The 24,909-nt window shown below is 43.8% G+C and overlaps 2 protein-coding genes across 5 annotated transcripts; both read left to right on the top strand.

Annotated features, from left to right (window-relative positions):
• Positions 1-347: 347 nt before the first annotated feature.
• fam114a2 (family with sequence similarity 114 member A2) lies at positions 348-9,520 on the top strand. Of its 4 annotated transcripts, XM_031572331.2 has the most exons (15): positions 348-487; positions 1,536-1,727; positions 1,826-2,156; positions 2,522-2,621; positions 3,161-3,262; positions 3,472-3,566; positions 4,421-4,555; positions 4,742-4,900; positions 5,759-5,879; positions 6,025-6,113; positions 6,215-6,325; positions 6,854-6,999; positions 7,162-7,234; positions 7,442-7,495; positions 8,374-9,520. In XM_031572331.2, exons 3-15 carry the CDS (start codon positions 1,842-1,844, stop codon positions 8,470-8,472), a joined length of 1,599 nt encoding a protein of 532 aa, XP_031428191.1. In that variant the 5' UTR covers positions 348-487; positions 1,536-1,727; positions 1,826-1,841; the 3' UTR covers positions 8,473-9,520. The 4 variants fall into 4 exon arrangements, with proteins under 4 accessions (XP_031428191.1, XP_012672034.2, XP_012672033.2 ...); XM_012816580.3 differs by lacking the exon at positions 1,536-1,727 and having other exon boundaries at positions 3,475-3,566; XM_012816579.3 differs by lacking the exon at positions 1,536-1,727.
• A 3,436-nt stretch (positions 9,521-12,956) lies between these two features.
• On the top strand, positions 12,957-19,799 carry cnot8 (CCR4-NOT transcription complex, subunit 8). The gene is made up of 7 exons (XM_012816564.3): positions 12,957-13,114; positions 13,729-13,914; positions 14,048-14,241; positions 14,564-14,725; positions 16,908-17,052; positions 17,587-17,697; positions 18,819-19,799. Exons 2-7 carry the CDS (start codon positions 13,798-13,800, stop codon positions 18,945-18,947), a joined length of 858 nt encoding a protein of 285 aa, XP_012672018.1. The 5' UTR covers positions 12,957-13,114; positions 13,729-13,797; the 3' UTR covers positions 18,948-19,799.
• The last annotated feature ends 5,110 nt before the right edge of the window (positions 19,800-24,909 follow it).

Raw genomic sequence — 24,909 nt, 5'->3', positions numbered from 1 at the left:
CGTTGTTTTCTATCCAATCAAGTCCTCTATAGAGATATGGGATATGTAGTCCATAAGAACGACTAATCATTAACAATTAACTGTTTATTACTAAATCACTGGAAACTATTGTACTGAAACGAAACTTTTAATTTAAGATATATTCTATATTTCGTATTGAGCTCGGCCAGTAATTATTTTGTTGCGGCTCTTATTTAGTGTAAAACACTGGTTATTGTCATATTCTTTGAGAGAGAGAGAGAGAGAGAGAGAGAGTTCTGCATATTTGAAAGGGTGGGACGATTCTGTGGACTCTGAAGGTTCTGAGAAAGAACTTCGTAGTCACAGTCAATAGGGGGCGATACTGACTTTCATCCACAGTCAATGAGGACCACAGCCAGTGTGAAGAGGAAGAGCATTCGGAGCAAAACAAATCCCATCAGGATCCCAATACCGGAGTGACGTGGCTCACCTTTTACGCCACTCGACCCAGAAACTGAAGAGTAATGTAAGAATTAATTGCGAAATTGGTTCGTTGGTTTGTCGAAACTACTTCCATGTTAGATGGCTCTTTCGATATTTCCGAGTGACTTACAAAACGGAACGTTACGATGTACAAATCCAAAGCTAGCTAATTTCCCCTTGCCAATACAAACCTGCCATTAGCATGTCTGAGGGTCTTGTCATGAACTAGTTTACACAAAATCAATTGAAATGTATATGTTTATTTCTTCATTTCTTTTATAATGTAGCATAGCCAGTTAGATAGTTAACGTTGCCGAAGCAACAACTACAATAGTTTGCCAGTGGAAGTGTTTTGTGTCAAAACCCTAGTCAACGTTAAATGAAATGTTGTAGTATGTGACTGTAGTCTTCATGCCTGGTAACGGTGCATTTAAGTAACTACCTAACTTTGAGTGCTGTGGTTAGCCAGATTATGAAGGTGGCCAGATAGTGAATATATGTAATCGGAATTTCAGTTTAACCTTACCCCGGATGATCGAGGTCCTAGCATTTGTATTGGTATTTGCACAAAAGGTTTTGAGTGTCACTGTGGTCTTGTACTTTTTGCACGGTTATCATGGTCCTCTTGGCCATTGGAAGCAATCTCTTATTGATTACTGATTACAACTCTGACTTGACCATCATCCAAACACGCAGTCCTTGACGAAGTCAATACCTGTTTTTCTCAGTCTGCATGTATACATTTACATTTGTTTACTTTGCAGAGTATTTTATCCAAAGTAAACATAAACTACTAATACTATGAAGTGCCATAGAAAGCAGAGATAATTTCATAGTAACTAAATTCAGGAGTGTTAAGGGTGTTTAGCTGGAGGTGTTAAGAAAGGAGTTGATCTTGGAAGAGATTCTTCAACATAGCAAGGGATGCTCCTGCTCTGATGGCATATGGTAGCTCGTTCCGTCATCGAGGAGCCAAAAAGACATTGTGCGCAGCCAGTGAGCGAGAAAGAACGTAAACCAGAATAATCTATCTTAGGTAGCTGGGTAGCATCAGTGACTTGAATTGAATGTGTGCAACCAATGGTATCCAGTGTAGGTTAATGAACAGCTGAATGATGTGCCCCTCTGGACCACCTGTGTGAGCATTACAGTCGAGGCGGGAGATGGCCAGAGCTTGTCCCAGGAGATGGGTGACGTACTCACTCAGGTAGGGCCTGATTTTCCTGATGTTGTACAGTGCAAAGCAGCACAACCGGGAGGCAGAGGCTTCATGCTCAGAGAAGGTTAGCTGGTCCTTAATCATGGCGCCCGGGCTGCTTGCAGCTTAAGTAGGGGTGAGGGAAGAAGTGGCATGTTATTGTTTTTCCTTTCTTCTTTGCAGTGTGAAATGATTTAAGATGTCAGACAAGGAGAGTCACACAGACCCTGGGGCTGAGGGTGTCCAGGAGCAGCCATCTCCCAGCCCCACAGAGAGCCCCACAGAGAGCCCCACAGAGAGCCCCACAGAGAGCCCCACAGAGAGCCCCACAGAGAGACCCACAGAGAGACCCACAGAGAGACCCACAGAGAGACCCACAGATGCTCCTGGCGAGATGTCCTCCGACGTCGCCCCGACACGCAAGACACGGAGACGGCCAGAACACAAAGCAGCGGCCCCTTCAGACGTTCCTAATCCACCGGAGGAGGCAGACACTAAAACAGAACAGCAGAAGGTAAGGGTTACGCCCCTCCATGAGGCCTAGCGGAGGAGCCTGTAGCAGACTACAAACCCCAGGAACAATACAATATTCAAATCTACTCCTGCTCCTAGCTAAATCTATTGAATGCCATTTCTAGACACCATCCAGCCCTGCAAATCATGACAATATGTTTGTGTTGCTGAAGTACACTGTATGTAAACCCACTTAACTAAAATATGTAGACTGAAAGCAGATATATACTGTATATATATATATAGATATATTTATAAATATGTATTTAAGTATTTGTCATTCATTTAAAGATGCTCCAAAATGCTAGTGTGTGAGCTGAAAGCAGGTGTGTGATGTAATATGCCCCGTGTGTGTCTGTGGCATAGGCTTCCAGTGACACTGCCGTGATGGAGGGTGGATGGGGGTACTGGGGCAGCTGGGGGAAGTCACTGTTGTCCACGGCAACGGCCACTGTGGCAACCGTAGGTGAGTGACCGCTGAGAACTCTTCCTCACACATATGCACTGAACACACTCGCAGCTCTGGCTCAGTCCGTCAGCTGATGTATGGACACACTCATTCACACACTAACACACACACACACACACACACACACACACACACACACAACTCATTCACACACACACACACACACACACACTCATTAATGAAGCTGGCTGTGAGGTCTGTCTGGAACAGCTCCAGTCCTGATTTAGAGGCGATGTTGTTGAATCTGTCCCAGAGTCTGCTCCACCTGCAGTTTATTTGAGCTCAGAGTCTGCTCCACCTGCAGTTTATTTGAGCTCAGAGTCTGCTCCACCTGTACCTACCGCAGTTTATTTGAGCTCACTTCTCCTCTCAGGAGGTGTCTTATCAGACAGTTATATGGAGCAGTGAACAGCCTCTGTGTGTGTGTGTGTGTGTGTGTGTGTGTGTGTGTGTGTGTGTGTGTGTGTGTGTGTGTGTGTGTGTGTGTGTGTGTGTGTGTGTGTGTGTGTGTGTGTGTGTGTGTGTGTGTGTCTCAGGTCAGGGTATCTCCCAGGTGATTGAGAAGGCAGAGACCACGCTCGGGATCCCCAGCCCAGAGGAACTCTCTGCACAGGCTCCGGAGGAGGACAGCACGGAAGGTAAAGGCATACCAAGGCTCTATAAATAAACAGCAATACAATCGTATTCTTTTGGTGTTTTTGATTTGCTTTGTACTGTTAGATTGAAAAGTTTCATTTGAAACTCTTACTGCGAATGCTCTTTTTGTCATGTGTTTTTTAAGACATAATGGGCTTTGCAGGTAATGGCATGCAGAACATGTGTTTAACAGTGAAATGTGTGTGTCCAGCAGGGGGCACTGCTGAGGCTGAGGATGAGGGTGACACGGCGATGGGAGGAGCCCTGGGGATGCTGTCATCCCTCACCAGCGTGATGCAGAGCACAGTGAGGACACAGATACAATATGGCACACAACATCCTCCCCACAGGGCAGCACATCCCAGCACACCTCACCACATCACACCAAACCACAGGGCAGCACACATCACTCCCTGCATCGCACCTCACCACATCACACCAAACCACAGGGCAAGCACATCCCAGCACACCAAACCATACAACATCACAAAAAGTCAAAATTTTTAAAATCCCATTTTCCAGGTCTGGAAAAGTCATGGAAATCAGTAAATACATTGAAAACGTTGTGAAATTTGATTGTGTCACATGTAGGTGTAATGTGTTATGGTGCTTTTTCATGGGTAATGTTGCATTGAGGGAATTTCAGCAGTGTGATGCAGTTTCCACTTGAATTGACATAGCCTAACACAGAACCACAGAACGCACAGCATAGAACAGCACAGGACAGCACAGCATAGAACAACACAGGGCAGCGCAACATAGAACAACACAGAGCAGCACAGCATAGAACAGCACAGGGCAGCGCAACATAGAACAACACATGGCAGCACAGCATAGAACAACACAGGGCAGCGCAACATAGAACAACACAGGGCAGCGCAACATAGAACAACACAGGGCAGCACAGCATAGAACAGCACAGGGCAGAGCATTACAGGGCAGCACAGCATAGAACAGCACAGGGCAGCGCAACATAGAACAGCACAGGGCAGCACAGCATAGAACAGCAAAGCACAGGATAGGACAGCGTATTACAGCGCAGCATTGAACAGCACAGGACAGAACTATCATTCACGGCAGATCTACTTTCCATTAAGATGGGGCCTGTCCTGTTGGGTCTGTGATGTTGACACCCCGTCACTGACATCTGTCTTCTGCAGGGTAAAACGGTCATAACTGGTGGTTTGGACGCTCTGGAGTTCATCGGTAAGAAAACGATGGACGTGATCGCTGAGGGAGACCCAGGGTTCAAAAAGACCAAAGGCCTGATGATCAGAACGTCCACCCTCTCACAGGTGAGAACACATCCAGAACTGACAATAGTGAAACTCCTTATGATCGTCAGCACCAGCTGTAACCCTGACTGAACATGACCATTTTGAATTGTGATTAGCTGAAAACACAAACAAACAAACAGACATTAATGTCGCTGTACTAGAGTGTTAGAATGAGCCGGTGACTGCGACGTGGTGTGTGTTCAGGTTTTAAGAGAGGCCAAGGAGCGAGAGGAGCAGCAGACCGGCGAGGAGTTCTCCTCAGACGTGGAGAAGAAGGCCCACTACGGCATGCTGTTTGATGAGTTTCAGGGGCTGGCCCACCTGGAGGCGCTAGAGAGCTTGTCTAGGGAGAGCGAGATCAAGGTGAGTTTGCTACCCAACACCACTGCTACACTCCAGTCAAATCAGGCTTTGTGAAGTCGTGTTTAACACCCTGTTTTATGATGGTGGCTTATAACCTTTTAGAAGGGCTTTTGAAATATCTGTTCCATAGCGGGCATCATTCTAAAATTGCTAATTGACTTTTGGATAACTTTGCAGCGTAATAAAATGAAATGGTTTCGGAAATAAATACAAAGCAATGTATTGAAAATCATCCTATGCATAAGAATTCAGGGTCTTTCTTATGAATAGCGGTTTAGTGAGGTTAGACATTAAAGGCTGTTTTGACCATCAGGTCAGATGGTTTTCATAGCCAAGTCAGGGAGGACTCTGGGGTACAATGAGTTTCCATCTCATTAGTTTCAAATTCCTTAAAGGATAGGACGTTTTGGGCCAGTGACTCATGATCTGTGTGTGATAAATATGTAGGTGTTTCTCATCACTCTCGAACCCTCTTGACATTAGTAAAGATTTGGTGTTGTGAGGTTTTAGAATTATTTGTTTGGCTTATCTTTGCTTGGCCCGACCCACTAGATAACCTACCTGTACCTACTAGAACAGGAAGTAAGAGACCAACCAGCCCGTGAAGACTATAGTCCTAAGCATGAGTGCTTCTGCCCCACTGGGGACAGTAGTGACTGACTGTTACCATGGAAACCAGGCTGTGTGGTGTTTGGAATCGCTCTGTGGCAGACCTGACTTAGATGGGAACACTAGTGTAGCGGTAGCCTGTCTGAGCTAACTAGCCACTCAGTGCTGCTGCTTGGAACACTAGTGTAGCGGTAGCCTGTCTGAGCTAACTAGCCACTCAGTGCTGCTGCTTTGTCTCGCGGCGCACAGGTGAGATCCGTCTTGACCACCATGTCTGGGGACGAGCTGGCCCAGCTGAAGGACGACCTGGCGGAGATTAAAGAGCCTTTCTCCCTGGTGGAGTTTGATGACGACGATGACGACACTAAAGGTAACGACACCCGGCAGGAGTGTGTGTGCAACGCAGCGAGTGTTCTACTGTGTGGCTGCTGGCTTATGTGGAATAGTTACCAGTATGATCAGGGTTTAATGGTGCAAAGGAACTGACCTTTTTTCTTTTTCTGTTGTTTTCTCAGAGGACGATGATGGTGTGGACTTTGCCAAAGAGCTAACACATGCCATGAGTCGATTGTGTTTATCCACTACAGCAGACAAGCTCAGTCAGGTATGCCTCTCTCCATCTCAACAGCACTCCATTTTAGTTCCTCAAGGCCACTGACTAATCTGTGTGTGTCTGTGTGTGTGTGTGTGTATGTGTATGTGTAGGCTAGAACAAATGTGCACGATCGCATCGCTGATATTAAATCCTCCACTGCAACGCCAGCGCAGGAAGAGGATGGCACAGAGGAGAAGGCCAGAACACAGTACACTACAGAGGTACGGTAAAAGAGTTTCATCCTCGGAGATGTTCCTTCCTTTCGTGCCCCACTACTATCTGCTTTTTGTCTTGACATTGTTTGTAAGTGAAAGATGTCTGTCCTGATCACATGATTTACGAGCTGTCTGATCAAATGATTTATTAGCTGTCTGCTTCGCGGTCTGTTGTTGCCTATGACTTACTAGGCGTGAAAATGTCCTTCCCACGGGGAAGGAAATGATCTCACTTCTGACTGCCACCTGAAGCTTGTGTTTGATCTCTTCTCACTGTTTGGAGTTACAGTTTGCACTGGGGGCTCTGTGTTGTTTGTTTTGCATTAAATGTCATGCTCCTAGCCACCGTGTTTAGCCGTGCTGCAAATACCCCTCTACTGATATGCTTCTAGCCACAATGTTTAACCGTGCTGCAAATACCCCTATACTGATATGCTTCTAGCCACAATGTTTAACCACACTGCAAAAACCCCTCTACTGACATGCTCCTAGCCACCATGTTTAACCGTGCTGCAAATACCCCTCTGCTGACAGGATGTGCACTCCTCGGCCATCAGAAGCTTAGCCGAGCTCACGGCCAAGTCTATAGAGCAGTTCCACAAAGTGGCTCAGGTGGTCCTGCACAGTACCAGTGGCAGTGCTGAGGTCTCCACCATGGACCAGGCCAAAGCGCTCGCTCAGTAAGTCCCATACCCCTCCTCTGTCTTTAACTTAGTCTCACTCTTAATTCTGTGTCTTAATTCTTTTTTTCTGTTCCCTGTCGTGTTTTGAACCTTTTATTTAACCTGTAATTGGCACTCAGTACTCAGCTCACCCTGCCTTCCCTTGTCTTCTCCCACCAGGATCACGGTTCTGCTGTGTAAGGAGATTTCTTTCCTCTCGAAGAGCTTCACTTCCTGTCTCACTACAGTTGGGGTATGACACACTTTTCTCTCATATGTCACTGCTGTCTTCCTGTTGCCACACGTCGCCAACTCTTCTAGTCAAGCGTGTCATGAAATGGAGTTAAACTTTGCTCAGAATGCTACTTCATTGCGGGTTGATGTCTTTACTTTCCACATTACATACCCAGTACTTTTTCCCAGTTTTCCTTTATTTATTTAAACCTGATTTGTTTTGCAGTCAAATGAGAAAGGGGAGATCCTGAACCCACTGATAACTGGAGTTTTCCTGGAGGTAGGTTGGACTTGCACAACACCGTCTGGACACCGTTTTCCAAAAGTGTCGTTGAGCAACCACCGTTGTAACCGAGGTAGAGCATTGAAACGATTATCTATGGATCGTTTACGAACGGTAGTAACCGATGTAGAGCGGTGAAACGATTATCTATGGATCGTTTACGAACGGTAGTTATTCAACGACCACGCTTTTGGGAAAGGTACCCGTGATCAGTCATTGGGTCATACAGACATCAGATCATAGAGAGTTCATTCAGGTGTGATGCCATCATGGGCTGGATTAGGCAACCCTGTTGAATATGATGGGCACAAACATTAAAACCACAGCGTACACATGCAGAGTACCGGACAGGCTGATCACAGCGTACACATGCAGAGTACCGGACAGGCTGACTCGTGGAGGTGGGTTAGAGCTCTGCCCAAAACCTATGCAGTAATCGGTCATCAGCAGACGATTATGATGATGATGATGATGATGAAGACATGGGTGGGTCTATTTTACTTTGGCACCGTGTGCATACGGCCATTGTCACTGCACACACACTGTACCTGGGTCATACAGACATTAGATCACATAGAGTTCATTCAGGTGTGACTCAGAAACATACAGCTGTCGTCACTGCACACACACTGTACCTGTAGAAAGAAACCAGATCAGTTAGATGCTAGCTAGTGGTGTTGACTCTTCAGCTGCGTCCATTTAAAGTGTTCTGGGTGGTGCGTCCATGTAAAGTGTTATGGGTGCTGCGTCCATTTAAAGTGTTCTGGGTGGTCTCGTCCATTTAAAGTGTTCTGGGTGATCTCGTCCATTTGAAGTGTTCTGGGTGGTGCGTCCATTTAAAGTGTTCTGGTTCTGGGTGGTGTCTCCCCTTGTAGGCCTCCAACAGCGCCTCCTACATCCAGGACGCCCTTCAGCTCCTCATGCCAGTGCTGGAGCTGGCACACATCCAGAAGACGGCCGACTCTGCCCAGTAGACGCCTCGCCCACCTTGCCACCTCACAGTGCCAAAGAGGGACTTCCTTCCCTTACCACAGCAGGGTCTGGGGGCCTGCTGCTCTGTGAGGGACACTGTTTCAGGGTCTGGATGGTTTTTTTTTAGGAGGGAAACCATAACATCATAATTTAAAGGGGATAGGGGCCTTCATTTTCAAAGACCTTCAGAGTCAGTCCCATTCCAAATACTGGTTCTTTAAGCAACGTATATGATTATATACATATATCTTTTTTTTTAATGTATGCACATGGTGTCAATCAAAAGTTTGAGCAGACTCACTAGAGCCAAGGTTTATACTGTCCTTTCCAGAGATGTATTAACATAACATAACAACCCAATTAACTTTCATGACCTTGTGACCATGAATGGAAATATTTTTAATACAATTTAAAGTGAAAATGGATAGTGGTTAGATATCGCAAAAAAACAAGTTTCTGTAAAAACTTAACTTACTGTAAAAAAACTACAGTGTTTGGCCTAAGAATTCAACTGTCTTGGGTACGCTTTGCAAAGACCTGCAACTGAACTGAACTGCATGAAACTGAAGCCTTTCAACACATGGACAGCAAAAACTATTTTCCAAAATTAGTTCATAATTCAAAAATAAGGACATATATATATATATATATATATATATAAGTATATAAGTGGTAAAATAAAGGATGGTATATGCTCAAATATTTGCCTGATGCTGATGTTTACATGTAATAGTATATAATTCTGCAGTTAGTCTTACTTCTGCCACCTCTGTTGTGTTTCATATATGATGCTTAACTGTGACCCATGTACACATAGTTAAGATGTTTAATTACACAGACATGCCACCTCTGTTATGTTTCATACAGTATATGATGCTTAACTGTGACCCATGTACACATACTGTATTTAAGTTTAATTACAGACATGGTGCGGCCTCTTATTCTGCAGAAATGTGTTGGCTCTCATTACAGTAAACATGTCCCAATGCCCTGGGTCTAATTTATGGATACATGTAGGTATTTTTGGAATAAACATGCTTTCCTAATTAATGCAGATTGTGAATATGTTGTGTTTGCACTTAGGTTGTCTGTGCTTTGTTGGGGTGGGGGTTTATACCTCTTCAATAATTGCTTCCTTAATAAGGAATATGCTGAACAGAAACCAAGGACTAACACAGGTAATCATAACAAAAGTCTAGGCCCTTTAAAGAGACGGGCCCTATTGCCCAGGTTGAGGGACATTTTAACAGGGAGAAAGTGTGTGTGTGTGTGAGAGAGACATTGTCAGTGGTGTCTCCACTATTCTACTGTGTGTGTGTGTGTGTGTGTGTGTGTGTGTTACATTTCTCCACTATTCTTCGACACATTATCAGTCTCATCAAAAAAGGGCAAATTCATAATTTAGCACTGAGGAATACTTTACTTTTATTATACAAATGTATTATGTTTTAGCTTTAAAATATATATTTAATTTGGTTTTACAACAAAAACATACATTCGTGAATAACACCACTGTACTTTATCAAATTTAAACACTTTTAACTATGTTTATTAATACAAATGTATTATGTTTTACCCTGCTAATTTGCAGATGATGACTAAATTAGAAAGGTAAAAGATGCAACACACTAGCATCACAGTGCAGCAGTGTCTTACATGCTGGATGTGCACAGATGTCCAATGCTTCTCTAGAGATGCTCCGATACTATGACACTATGAGATTTCATTACACACATAAAAGTCTCTTGCATACTAATACATGTGAGATGCTTGTACTGCAGATTGCAGTGTTATGTTTGTACCTCTGTAGACTCATGCATGCAACACACACATCACATCACACTCTTCACCACATATGCAGGTTACTTCCTTTGTGGTCTTGGTCTCTTGATCTCTTTATGGTCTGAAAAACGAAAGAAACAGTAGTTTGTGTGCTATAGTCTCAAGCGTTCTCTCTCTCTCACACACACGTAAAGACACAAGTAAAGATAAGCTTTCATTGAATGTCCATGTCAGACCCCTCTCAGCTATTTATCATGTTTTCATTTGACCACTGAACATGAACAGTTTTCATCCAAACCGGAAAAACTTAATGGTCCGTGTACTTTGAGGCCAACGGACTTTTGTTTTGAAATGAGAAAACCAAAATCGGGAAACGACCCATTTTCTGTTTTTTGTTTTCCTATTTCTAAAGGGTAATCTGGAAACGGCTCGTTCCCGGTTTTCTCATTTCAAAACGAAACTCCGTTGGTCGCAAAGTAGTGCACGGATAATGGGCCTCTGACTCACTTCCTGTTTCCACTGCAAAACCAGAGGTAGATCAAAGTTATATTGATGGGAATTTAATTTTTTCATTAACAATTTATATAAATATTATATTATGAATAAATATGTATCCCCTCTCTTGACAAGTATATTTATCTGATGGATGATTGAATTTGCCTTCTCTCCACGCCAAGAGATCACAATCGATCACAATTTTTGTGTTACTACAGGGATAGAATGACCGAACCAATTCTATCCGATCTGGAGAAAACCCTTGCAGTTTTCAATAATTATTTAAAATCTGATGTCTTCAAGGCTAATCTTTTCAAGGAATATTTCTTATAATCTTTTATTATTAATAATACTAATAATAATGTGTATTAACAGTAGTGATATTAAACATAAAAAACTGGCATATTTTAATAAAAGGCAGCAACCACATGAGCATCTTTTTGAGTCTGTGTGAATGTCTGCACTCACAGCAGGGGCAGAAGGCGATGAGTACAGCCGACAGGAGAACACTCAGAGGGGGCGCAACAAGCAGAGCGATGAACCCTGGGAGCTCCATCCCAATGACTAGCCCAGAATTCTGCTTATCTGACACTACTGAAAACAAACAGCAAATAAATGACAATTAAATACATATTTGATCAAATAGCTACTAACACACACAAGCACTCGGACACACACACACGGACACACTCTCTCACACAGACAGATGTGAATGACAACAAGAGCCTCGCTTACTGGAAAGAGCGACCTCAGAGATGTTTCCAATCTGAAACATGTTTCCCTCGCGCTTGGCACAGTAGTACAGCCCCACATCTTTTGAAGTGAAGTTCTCAATCTCTAGCTTCATATTATTGCTATGATACACAGGCACCATACGGGAATCAAACTGTGGGGTAGGGGTGAGAGATTTTCCGTCCCTCAGTACGTTGGTTAACATGACCAGAGAGAGAGAATTATCTGGGCGCAGAGCAAACCACATGACTTCAAAATCCACGTTGAGTTCACAAGACAAGATCACCTTTTCTCCCTCTTTCTTAACCACCCTGTTGCCTTCCACAGACCACAGAAACACGGCACCTGATAAGAGAGACAAAGTAAGCGCTGCATCAGAGTGAAGAATTTCATATGTTAGTCTTGTCCTAAAAAAAAAAAAAACATATTTCGTAGTCGTAAAAAAATCGTTAAGGACTTTAATGCTCTTAGTTATGTGATTAATTATTCATTTTGTTGATGAAACACATAAATTAATTTGTGTTTGTAAACACAATACCGGTACAGCACCACAGATGATGAGGTAGCCTATTTGTGTATTACATAATTACTGATGATAGATGTAGTTCCAGATTAACAACCTGACTGAACCATTCTGGAAATATACATGATATAAATCAATATAAAATTGCTTTTCTGAATGAAAGGGAAAATATTATAAATAAGAGGCTACTGTCTGATACTACAGACAACTTTTTTATTCATTTGATAAGTAAAAAAAACTTACAATATACGCATATGACAACGGGCACATTCATTTTCTGCTAAGAAGTTGGCAGGAGAGAATACGATCTGAGGTATGATCATACATTCAACAATCTTGTCGTTGACATTTGTGCTTAACAGCCAATCAATAACACCCCTTCCTTCCGTGCCTACCGTATTAGTATTGTTTATGGTCTGAGCAGACGAACAGTCATGGAGGAGTGGCCTATAGGGACCTAAGAAGGCAGCTCATCCTATGTCACCAAATACAGAAATCACGCATTTAGATTAATATTTCACAACTGTCACAATACAGTAGCCTGATATGGAAAGTGTTTGTTCTGGTCTGCCTGACATACATAGCCTGTTACTCACTATGGCAGATAAATCCCACTCACATACACATATTCACCCAATAAGTAGGCTCTTTGCACGTCAGCACTTGAAGTTTGATTGTTTCACATTCATTGTAAGTCACTTTAGATTTGGATAGCATGATTTGTAAGTCATTAAGTCTGGATAGCATGTTTTTTTTGCCTGTGGTCACTCCTTATATATATATAATCTTCTTATTAAACAGTCCTTTGTTGTTTTTTATTAATTTAGTAAAGTCTGATTGGTCGTTGGATTGTTCACTTGCACAGCTTTGTCCACTTTCTTTCCTGCGCGCACGCGCCTTCCTGGGACGCAATTTGTTTCGTACCTCGAGGAGAGCTTGACCTCCCTCTAGCGGTCCAGGATCTGGATCCCCACGTTTGTAAAGTTTGGGTAGAGGACCTATGCAAAATGCGCCTGCGTGTTAGCATGTCTGCCACTTCCTAGATACAGAGGAAAGAGCCAACGTCTTGCTGCGGCCCCATCACAACATCAGATCACACGCGCACAACAAAGGTACAACATTTATACTTTTAATTTGAACAATCTTTACTTCAGTGTGTTGGTTTTATAAATACACACGGAATGTACGTGCTTAGAACAAGAAGTGATATCTACTTACACAAGTTAGCGTACCAAATGAAGCTACCCATGCTAATGTTGGCTAACCTAGCAAGCCAGCTAGCTATATGACTGCTAACCCTTAAAAATCATAGCAGCTAGTTAGCTGACTTAGCCCGGAGCGTTGCATTGCTCGTGTTAAACGCGGATTCTTAATTCAGATCACAATATGTTATTTTATTGTCGTTCCCCTGCTTTCTGGGAGACCTGCAGAAATAAACATCGCATGCTGTCTTTGCATTAGCTAAGGTAATGTTAGCAATTTTAGCCATAGCAGTTGTTTCTGTGGTGATATTTGCTACACCTATCCAGTGTTAACAGTCAGTGTTAGCTATGTTAGCTTAACAACCTAAACATGGACCTGCACCTAAGTTGGACCGTTTGTTGGAATAAGAATAATAAACAATAAACAAAAAACAATAGAATGAATTAAGCTAGCTACATAGCAACATTACGTTGAGACCGATATTCTTGTAACTATTGATACTGAGAACCTGCTTCTGTTACAGTGTGCTTCACTGGCTACTGCCGGAGACACAATAACCCGGGGTTTTCAGTCATTTCTTCAACCTGCGAAAATGCCTGCCGCTTTAGCGGATACCAGTCAAATTATCTGTGAAGTGTGGGCCAGTAACGTTGAAGAGGAGATGAGGAAAATCCGACAGATCGTTCAGAATTACAACTTCATTGCCATGGTACAACACTCCTCGTGTTCAATACTTTTTTTCTTCTAATTTGTGTTTTATAGTATGTTGCAAAAAGAACTGCATATTCTATATAGAAAGCCCCAGAAAATAGTCCCTCTAAACTATTGTTGTCTTTGTGCAGGACACAGAATTTCCTGGCGTGGTTGTTAGACCAATCGGAGAATTTCGGAGCACTGTGGACTACCAGTATCAGCTGCTGCGATGTAATGTTGACCTACTGAAGATCATCCAACTCGGCCTCACGTTTATGAATGAAGATGGAGACTACCCGCAGGGGACAACAACATGGCAGTTCAACTTCAAGTTCAATTTAACGTAGGAAGAAACATGCTGTTGTGTTTTCTTAGCAAGGACATGCTTCTGATAGTTGAAGAGCAATCTTTATATTTGCTCTTAAAAAGGGTCCGAGGGAGGTGGCACCACAAGCCGTTTTAGGAGCACGGGGTCAGAGTGAAGGCTATTTGCTCAAAATAGGGGTGCAAGAAAAATGGTTAATATTGAATAACCAGCCCGGATATGTGTATGTGTAACATTAGTTAATAGTGGTTCTCAGAGCTTGTGAAGTATTTTTTTGCCAGCCTGTGATGTGTATACGTCTCTTCCCTTATGTGCCCTGTCTCTCTTCTTCTCCCATCAGGGAGGACATGTACTCGCAAGACTCGATAGACCTCCTTCAGAACTCTGGCCTGCAGTTTAAGAAACACGAGGAGGAGGGAATCGACACTCTCTACTTCGCCGAGCTTCTCATGACGTCAGGCCTGGTGCTGTGCGAGAACATCAAGTGGCTGTCCTTTCACAGGTGGGTCTGCACAGGCACACACAGACACAGGCACAGACACACCCCTGCTGAGAGCCCTTCACTCAGGCTTGGGTTAGTTGTGGAGACCTGCGCCTGTAACCTGGATCTTGGGGGAGTATCAGGGAGCAAGGTTTACTCACTGCACACACACAGGGTTAGTTGGGGAGACCTTTGCGCCTGTAACCTGCACTGTGAGTAGCACCGTCCCACAGTGGCCTTGAGCCTGCACCCTTGGATGTGGGATATGGCCATGCTAACAAGGAGGATGAACCCCAAGGGCGCTGGCTTGTGTTGCTAGCGTGTTTTGGGGGAGTATCGGGGTTTACTCACTGCACACAGCTCTGTAACTGCTGGCAGGCTACAGGTACACACTGGTAGGCTACATGTACACACTGGTGGTTGTCTCCCCTTAAGTGCAGCGTGAGTAGGGATGGAGTCCACCTGCAGGGCTAGACCCAGTACAGAATAACTAAGGGTGCACCAGAAATGATGCTACGCTACGCAGCAGCGTTCAACATGGATTTCCATTGAGTGTGCACAATCACAGTTCAGGAGTGCAGTTCTCCGTTATGCACCCTGTGGACCTAACTCCAACAGCAAAGAACACTGTTGGCCTTTTTGTGTGTAAGTTTAAAATGTCCACAGTGATAAAAAAAAAAAACATTATCCAGACTGTGAGATAGGATGTTGGTGTTTAAAATATTTACATTTTAAAACTAAGATCAGTGTGTTAATTCTATTCTAATTCTAATCTCCAGTCATCCATAAAACGCACTGAGTCAAGGTTTCAGATTGTACCGAGTTCACTGCAAGGAAGACACTTACATACAGCTCAAGGTCGGCACACAAAGATAGCGTTTAAAAGCGTAAAAGTTCACGCTGACACACACACGGTGCTTAACAATAACCAGTGACAGACAATCATACAGTAGCAGAGTACAGACCATCACAACCTGTACTCTAACCCACTCTTGAACTACTACTGTAATGGGTGAAGGGTTATGTCATGCAGTTGGAAAAGACACTAAGTTCAAATGTGTGTGTGTGCTTGAATTAAGGCATTGTGGGCATGTGTGGGTGTATGCCACCACGACTGTGTGTGTGTGCCGACTGTGGAGCTTTTACGGTGTTTATTACATTTAGTCATTTAGCAGACGCCTTTATCCAAAACGACGTACAAAGGAGAAAACAATCAAGCTGCGAGCAATAGAGACCTAGTGTAACAATAAATACTACTTTACATAAGCAATAAAAAGTATTCTGTACTACTGTAAGAGCGAGTTAAGTACTAGTTAGAGGAGAGTATTCTGTGTCTGACTGATGCTTCACCCTCCTAACAGTCCTCAGTTTTGCTGCTCTCTGTGTGCAGTCTCATCCCATCTCCCTCACTTGCACCAGTGCGTCTCCAAACACTCTCTAGCTTCCTGTGGCTTAGATGATGTGGTCTAGTCTCATCCCATCTCCAAACACTCTCTAGCTTCCTGTGGCTTAGATGATGTGATCTGTCAATCTGTGCATCAGGGTGGTGTGCAAACATGATGGATTTTGTGCAGAGATGGTGCGCTGGAGTAGATTTGCTAGGCATGAGTAGTGTTGTGGTTGTGTGTTTCTTCATTGTCTTGAAACGGCACGTGCCCCACAGCACACGTGCCAGAACATGCTTGACGGTTGCAATGCTAGCTCACACCCTGAGAAGATCCAGTCTGGGTTGGGCATCAGTGCGTGTGAAGGCATCAGGGTCATAATATAGCACAGAAGAATTTGAGTATGAAGAAATGTAAGGCCAGGGTGTAGTTGCACTCCAGCTCCTGCTGTTAGTTAACCCAGTATGTAACTCTGGTAGGTTGTTTGTTGTGTGAGGTTGGTGTTTGTTGTGTGAGGTTGGTGTTTGTTGTGTGAGGTTGCTGTTTGTTGTGTGAGGTTGCTGTTTGTTGTGTGAGGTTGCTGTTTGTTGTGTGAGGCTGCTGTTTGTTGTGTGAGGTTGCTGTTTGTTGTGTGAGGCTGCTGTTTGTTGTGTGAGGTTGGTGTTGTTGTGTGAGGTTGCTGTTTGTTGTGTGAGGTTGCTGTTTGTTGTGTGAGGTTGCTGTTTGTTGTGTGAGGTTGCTGTTTGTTGTGTGAGGCTGCTGTTTGTTGTGTGAGGTTGGTGTTAATGTTTCTCCCGCTGCTCCTCCACCCTCTGCAGTGGCTACGACTTCGGCTACCTGGTGAAGCTGCTCACGGACGCCAGGCTACCGGAGGAGGAGCACGAGTTCTTCCACATCCTCAACCTCTTCTTCCCCGCCATCTATGACGTGAAGTACCTCATGAAGAGCTGCAAGAACCTGAAGGTACCCACAGCCCCATGCCCGTCCTGCTGGTGCCAGCTCATGCCCGTTTGATGGAAAAAATTGCACGGAGATGCTTGATGAGCAGATTGGACTGTTTGATAAGTGGTGTGCAGGTGTTTGATGAGTGGTGTGCAGGTGTTTGATGAGTGGTGTGCAGGTGTTTGATGAGTGGTGTGCAGGTGTTTGATGAGTGGTGTGCAGGTGTTTGATGAGTGGTGTGCAGGTGTTTGATGAGTGGTGTGCAGGTGTTTGATGAGTGGTGTGCGGGTGTTTGATGAGTGGTGTGCGGGTGATTGATGAGTGGTGTGCAGGTGTTTGATGAGTGGTGTGCGGGTGATTGATAACCAGATGGAGGTGTTTAATGTGGATGAAGATGTTTGATGGGGAGCTGTTTGAATGGATGTCTTAGTGTTTAATGTGTGGGTGTTTAATATGTGGACATGAGTGTTTAATGTGTTAACTGTGTGGACATGGGTGTTTAATGTGTTAACTGTGTGGACATGAGTGTTTAATGTGCGGTGGTTGCCTCTGCAGGGGGGTCTTCAGGAGGTGGCAGATCAGCTGGAGCTGAAGAGGATCGGCAGGCAGCACCAGGCCGGCTCCGACTCGCTGCTCACTGGGATGGCCTTCTTCCGTATGAAAGAGGTACGGACTTAAAACTCAATCATATAAGAGAGTTTTCAGGTTTAGTCCTAAGCACTACATGAGTGAGGTTGAGGTGTAGTCCTAAGCCACTACATGAGTGAGGTTGAGGTCTAGTCTCAGGCACTACATGAGTGAGGTTGAGGTCTAGTCCTAAGCCACTACATGAGTGAGGTTGAGGTTTAGTCCTAAGCCACTACATGAGTGAGGTTGAGGTCTAGTCTCAGGCACTACATGAGTGAGGTTGAGGTCTAGTCCTAAGCCACTACATGAGTGAGGTTGAGGTTTAGTCCTAAGCACTACATGATGAGGTTGAGGTCTAGTCCTAAGCACTACATGAGTGAGGTTGAGGTCTAGTCTCAGGCACTACATGATGAGGTTGAGGTTTAGTCCTAAGCACTACATGATGAGGTTGAGGTCTAGTCTCAGGCACTACATGATGAGGTTGAGGTCTAGTCCTAAGCACTACATGAGTGAGGTTGAGGTCTACTCAGGCACTACATGAGTGAGGTTGAGGTCTAGGCTCAGGCACCACATGATGAGGTTGAGGTCTAGTCCTAAGCACTACATGAGTGAGGTTGAGGTCTAGTCTCAGGCACTACATGATGAGGTTGAGGTTTAGTCCTAAGCACTACATGATGAGGTTGAGGTCTAGTCTCAGGCACTACATGATGAGGTTGAGGTCTAGTCCTAAGCACTACATGAGTGAGGTTGAGGTCTACTCAGGCACTACATGAGTGAGGTTGAGGTCTAGGCTCAGGCACCACATGATGAGGTTGAGGTCTAGTCCTAAGCACTACATGAGTGAGGTTGAGCACATAAGTCAGTCACTTCCACTTTATCAGTCGGATTACATTTCTAGATGTATTAACCTGGTATGCAAACGACTTAGTGAATTCATCACGAGTTAACAACTGACAGGGTTTTAGTGAATGTAGATTATCAACCAAAGGGTTTGTGTTCTGAATGTGTTACCTGACCACACCGCAGTGTGAGAACTGGAACCCGTGTGTTTGAAGTCTTCTGCTACACAGCTGTGCAAGTACTCAAGTACCTGTTGACCTGTGGACCCTAAGTGTGTGTGGTTGAGAGTGCTGAACGGACTTGTGTTTCTCACTCTGCAGTTATTCTTTGAAGACAACATCGATGACGCCAAGTACTGCGGCCGGCTGTACGGCCTGGGCTCGGGCTCGTCCCAAAACCAGAACGGCATCTCAAACTCCTCCCAGGAAGAGAGCAACAACAAGCACTGACCCCTGACCCCCACACTCAGCAGGAGACAGACCATGATGCACTTGTTTTCAATTCCATTCAACAACCTTGTGTCTGCGGTATCAACCCTTCCAGCATCAACCCTTCCAGCAGCAAAGGCAACTCTGTTTGCAAAACAAACACAACAAACCCCCCCAAACAACCAACAATCATTCCAGGGGACTTCAGCAGATTCTCCTCTCGCTCAGAATGCCCAGTTGGTGTTGCAACAAACACAAAACAAAAAGAAACCAGTCCGAGACATTTGGATGAAGTTAGGTTTTGTATTCAACAGTGTATATTCCGTTTTACTGCATTACTTCTAGTTCTTGGCTGGAGTGGGAACTGTGCCCCAGTGCATCATGGATACCAGCGAGATGTAGAGCGCTCACTCTGCTCAACATCCACCAGCTAAACACACACGGCAGGCCACTCTGGCGCGGGTCTGGCTCTGATCTGGCCCAGGACCGGGCCAGATGTGGGCCAGATGAGCCAGGCCCGCTCCAGAGTCCCCTGCCGCCAGGGCACAGTTCTTCCCTCCGGATCTCTGAGAACAGGGGAGAGATGTGGAGTCAGACCGATCGTGGGAGTTTGAAGTTTTTAATGTAAGCTTTAAAAAGAAAAAAAAAGAAAAAGAGAAGTTGGGTTCCTGACCAGTGTTTCTGCGTTTCCCCCCAGCAGAGTCTGTGTGGGTATTTTATTTGGGTTGTGCCCGCCGGGTGGCACAGGCTGGCATCGGCCCGGCAGCCATGTCTTCTACTCCCTGAGTGCCCCACCCATGTGTGTGGGCATCTTTTTATTGTAAAGGATATGTGTTGTTTAAAGCTGTTGTACATTAAAATGTTTATATCCATCATCGTTGCAGGTTTGTTTTTTCATACAATTAAAACCTGGGGTTGCTTTTGCTCTGGTTTGGCTTTCAATCTTGCAGGGTGAACAATCTTCACGCATCACTGGGGTAAGATATTTAACTGAAAGACGGCCACATCATTAGATTCAACTGAAAGACGGCCACATCATTAGATTTAACTGAAAGACGGCCACATCATTAGATTTAACTGAAAGTCGGCCACATCATTAGATTCAAGCTTCAGTCTCTCTGGACTATGTAGTTATTCATTTTGCAAGAGAAATGGGATGTGGATTTTGCAATCATAGTTTTGAGAAATACCAGTACATTTTGCGGTTATAGTTTTGAGAAATATCAGTATATTTTGCAGTTATAGTTTTGAGAAATAATAATACATGTTGTTCTACACACATAGTGGTAGGCATGCCTTCATCAGGGGTACTTCCTGTCTAATCAAATGGCCATCTCATGACAACCAGTGTACTAAACCCAGAAACTGCAGACACAGACCCTATGATACACTCCATACATGAACACCAGATGGCGCCACATACACATGGGAAAGATGTCTCGTGCACATCCTTCTGTCAATCTCACCACTAATTACAACTCCGCCACCTGCTAGCCCTGTGACAGTAATGTTTCACTATGTAGGTGTGCCATAGAGAACAAGCACACGGTTCCCTGAGGAGTTGTTACCAAACTATACTATACAACAGTGGGGCAGTACAGCATTTGCGTTGAAATGTATGAAGGAAAAATATAGATGTAGGTGTCACTGAAGACATTTTCCCACTATTACTGCTGCATATGAAAGTCATGGGCCATCAATGAGACAAAGTGACCCAAAAAGGCAACTCCAACAAACATGTCTATCCAAAGCGACTTACAATAGGATCTTACATTGCCCAGGAATTGAACCCAGGTCAGCTACTTGTTTACACAAACCACTGTACCACTGATCACCCTGATAATCTTGCCACACGAAGCTGGTATCTGCAGTATTGCGACAGGGAAACCAACAGAAAAGTTTGTTCTTGGTGTAATGGCAAGGGAGAATGTACTGTTAATTTTAAGTTTATAAAAATGTCACCACAGATCAGCATTAGGGCTGCAGGATACTCCTAGTGGTAGACTCATGTGTTGTCTTTCCCAGTACATTAAGTGAAACAACAAGTGTCTGCACGCTTCTTTTGTGCTATAGTTTGGCATGAAGCGGTCTTGAGGCATAAAGCTGAATTTCATATTTACTGTATTTCATTTTATATTACATATTTTATGTGTACGAGGTGTCATACATGTTTCTTTTCCTTTGCAATGCAACACTAAACTGTGCAAAAATAGAGGATACAGCAACACATAATATATGCATTTTACAATGCTTCAAGTTGTCTGTTTTTTAGGTTGTGGTACTTTGAGTGACAAAGTAGTCTTCCTGAGAGAGAACGTTTGCTAAAGTTACAGCAGCATAGTCACTTTTGGGTGAAGTATGAAGTGTTTTGGTGGTTGTAGTGCATTTTGCACCAAAGGTTAACTGATATGCTGAGGTGTGCGTCTGTAAAGCCCAATGTGTGAAGAGTTTGGAAAAAAGTGTGAAAAGGACCCGAAAAAACGAACTGCAGAGAGAAGACATGACCTTGTGACTGATGATGATCAAAGACAAGAGACATTCCTCAGTCTCAGACTGCTTTTCCGTAATGCTTCTGCACTGAATTAGACACGTCAGCATTATGGCAATTGGGTTGGGTTAGGTGCAGTATGCTAGTAATAGATCATACAGAATCAGTAAGGGAGATGGGTTGGGTTAGGTGAAGTATGCTAGTAATAGATCATACAGAATCAGTAAGGGAGATGGGTTGGGTTACGTGCAGTATGTAGTGATGTATAGCCGTACTGGAGTCAGGTTGAGTGGAGTTACATGCAGTATGTTAATGATGCTAACATAGTGATTCAATGCTGTACATCAGACCTCTCACCTGAGACAGGTATACAGTAGGTCAGCTCAGGACAAACCCAAAAGAGATGAAAGCAGCCTTGAAAAGGTGTTTATTGTATTAACTCAAGCCCATAAGTACATCATTCAGTGCAAATGACACTCAGTGTGAGGAGTCACCCATTACCAACCCCAGAAGAGAAGGGGAAAAGCCCTTGCATCTGTTTACAGTAGGAACTCAAGGATTTAGCAGATGCTTTTACAAAAAGAGTGCAATTAAGCATAATGCAACAATGTATTAATAATATGTAATGTAATTAATAAAATGCAATAATACAAATAAACAAAATAATAATAAAACAGCTCGAAGTTCATATAAAGCAGGACTTTGAAGCATTACTAACTAAAGAATGAACAACACAATATGGTGCAGTAGGGGGAAAAAACAACTCATGTAATTAGGCTGCCTGTTACGACCCGGCTCTTGAGCCGCAACAAATGAAGAGCCAGACCACAGAGTTGTACGAAAATACAATTTATTCCTATATAAAACAAAACGCAGAGTAAAATAGTGAGTGCCAAGCACCAGCACCAGCACCAAACACATGGCGTTCACCAGCCTCCAAAACATGGTGTGAATGCAAGGCCTCCTTCTGAGGACAAACCGCATGGCTTTTATCCACACCTCCCCAGGTGTGGACAATCAGGCTAATTATGCCCATTCACCACCTAAAAGCTATTGCACTGCCACTGCAAAGCCAGTAGGGGTGTAGAGGGGAGTAACACTTCCCCCCTTAAAAGGGTTCCTCTAGGAGCCCCAAAACCAAAGGTAAATCCCCTCTACTGCATCCTCCAGTCTTCAGCCCTCCACACCTAGGACAAAGGAGAAAGAGGGAGAGAAAGACAGAAACACAACTCATGCCACAGATTCCATTGATTGCATCTCCTGCAACCGGCAACCCTGAGCCACTACAGTCACATAGAAAAAAAATCACATCTTGCCTGTGCACTCACAGGCCAAAACACTCCAAACAGGCAGAAAACCACACCCATGGAACTAAATGCGCTCACCACATAGTTCTTAGTAGACTTTGCCCAACAACCATACATGGATACCTTTACAAGTGAACATGCACAAGAGGTTCAGACATAAAACTGCTACATTTGAACACACAAAACCAGTAACAAGTGACCCACACAAAGTGGAGCACAACAGTCACAACAAAATTATTACTCACACAGTTACTACTACCACAATAGCAACAAATAATCCACCCAAAATGTGCACTGTTGTCACCACAACCAGGTCACACACACAGTGATCCCATACCACAACAAGTTACTGGAATTTCCTAGTTCAATACAGCACGAACAGACACACGTGACCAATCAAGACTGGACAAACCACCCCCCCCCCACAATCACAACTAGTGTGGCTTGCTACCACACAAACTAAGTTATTGCCTTCACCTGGCTAATAACATTCACACGTGATTCACAATGGGGCGGACATCTCGACAACACTTAATTGTCACTGAACACACAACACTCACCTCATGCACATTCACATCTAGGTAATCTAAATGCACGGAGTGGGCAAGTCCACACACACACAGCTGCAACAGTCAACACACAGGGTTGCTCACCAAAGGTATAAAACCTTCCTGCCATGAACACCAAACCCATCAGAAGCCAATAGTTTAAGAGCCCCTTGCTCATACACTACATAGGCTTATCACAAGCCACATAAAAACAGCTACTGAAAGTTCAGCATGCAGGCCCCAGAAATATTAGCCTGGATACCAGACCGAACTTAGCCCCGCCCCATGGTCTACGTTATGGTCATACTACGTTGCTCTGATTGGTTCTAGATATATCCAATTGAGCGAAGAGGCATTTTTTTTCCTGGTTCGGTTGAAACACGCCCCATAATCACAGCCCATTGGAGCGGTATCAGACTCATATTCTGACTAGAATTATGAGTATGACATCGTCAGGCTACAGAAATATACCAATGAAAAAAAAAAACTAACAAACTCAAGATTGTCACTGGTTCTAAATGTGTTGAGCAACTCTCAATCTACCCATGAAAAAAACGAAACTATACCTCTCTAGTCTTCAGTGGTGTACCGAGCTCGAGGCGACTTTGAACGTTGAACTCGTGAGTAGACAGCAGACCACAGATATAGTCCACTGCCTAACTCCAAAGCGTACCCCCACCCAGGATAACCACCCAAAACAATAAACAAAAACAACAAAGCAAAATAACAAACAAGTGCTCCGATGGAAGGGCAGCACAGCCACCCAGCTGAAGCACTCTAACTAGGAGAGTTTGCTCAACACCGTGCCTATTAACTTACCCTAAGCTAAACTCTGCAGTCTGGTCTCCACAACAAAAGGTTAAAAAGATCCCGGACGAGCCCCCAATTGTTACGACCTGGCTCTTGAGCCACAACAAATGAAGAGCCAGACCACAGAGTTGTACGAAAATACTATTTATTCCTATATAAAACAAAACACAGAGTAAAATAGTGAGTGCCAAGCACCAAACACATGTTGTTCACCAGCCTCCAAAACATGGTGTGAATGCAAGGCCTCCTTCTGAGGACAAACCGCACGGCTTTTATCCACACCTCCCCAGGTGTGGACAATCAGGCTAATTATGCCCATTCACCACCTAAAAGCTATTGCACTGCCACTGCAAAGCCAGTAGGGGTGTAGAGGGGCGTAACATGGGTCAACACAACTATTACTTCCTTTAATGCTTTAGGACCTTAAAGGTAATAATAATAATAAACTTTATTTGTATAGCACCTTTCATACAAAACAATGCAGCTCAAAGTGCTTAACAGCGAAGAAATTACATGCAGAGTGATCCACATAAAAAATAGACATCAAATAAACATAAAACATAAAAACTAGGATAGAGTGCATAAAATAAAATGAATAAAAAAACAGCGAGTGAGTGCATAAAGATTTAAGATAAAAAATAGAATACATAAAATGCATAACATAAGATAGAAAATAAAACTCAACAGAGATATAGTTTATCTAACCCCTTAATATCACGTTAAAAAAATAAAAGATAAATTCAAAATATTAGTTGGGTCATAAACCTCAATTCCGTGACCATTCTCTGGCTAATATGTTTTGACAACTGATTTGACTTCTATAGACCTTT

Source organism: Clupea harengus, chromosome 8 (assembly GCF_900700415.2).
Source record: "Clupea harengus chromosome 8, Ch_v2.0.2, whole genome shotgun sequence".
NCBI lineage: Eukaryota > Metazoa > Chordata > Actinopteri > Clupeiformes > Clupeidae > Clupea > Clupea harengus.
This window is presented reverse-complemented; position numbering and strand designations above follow the sequence as displayed.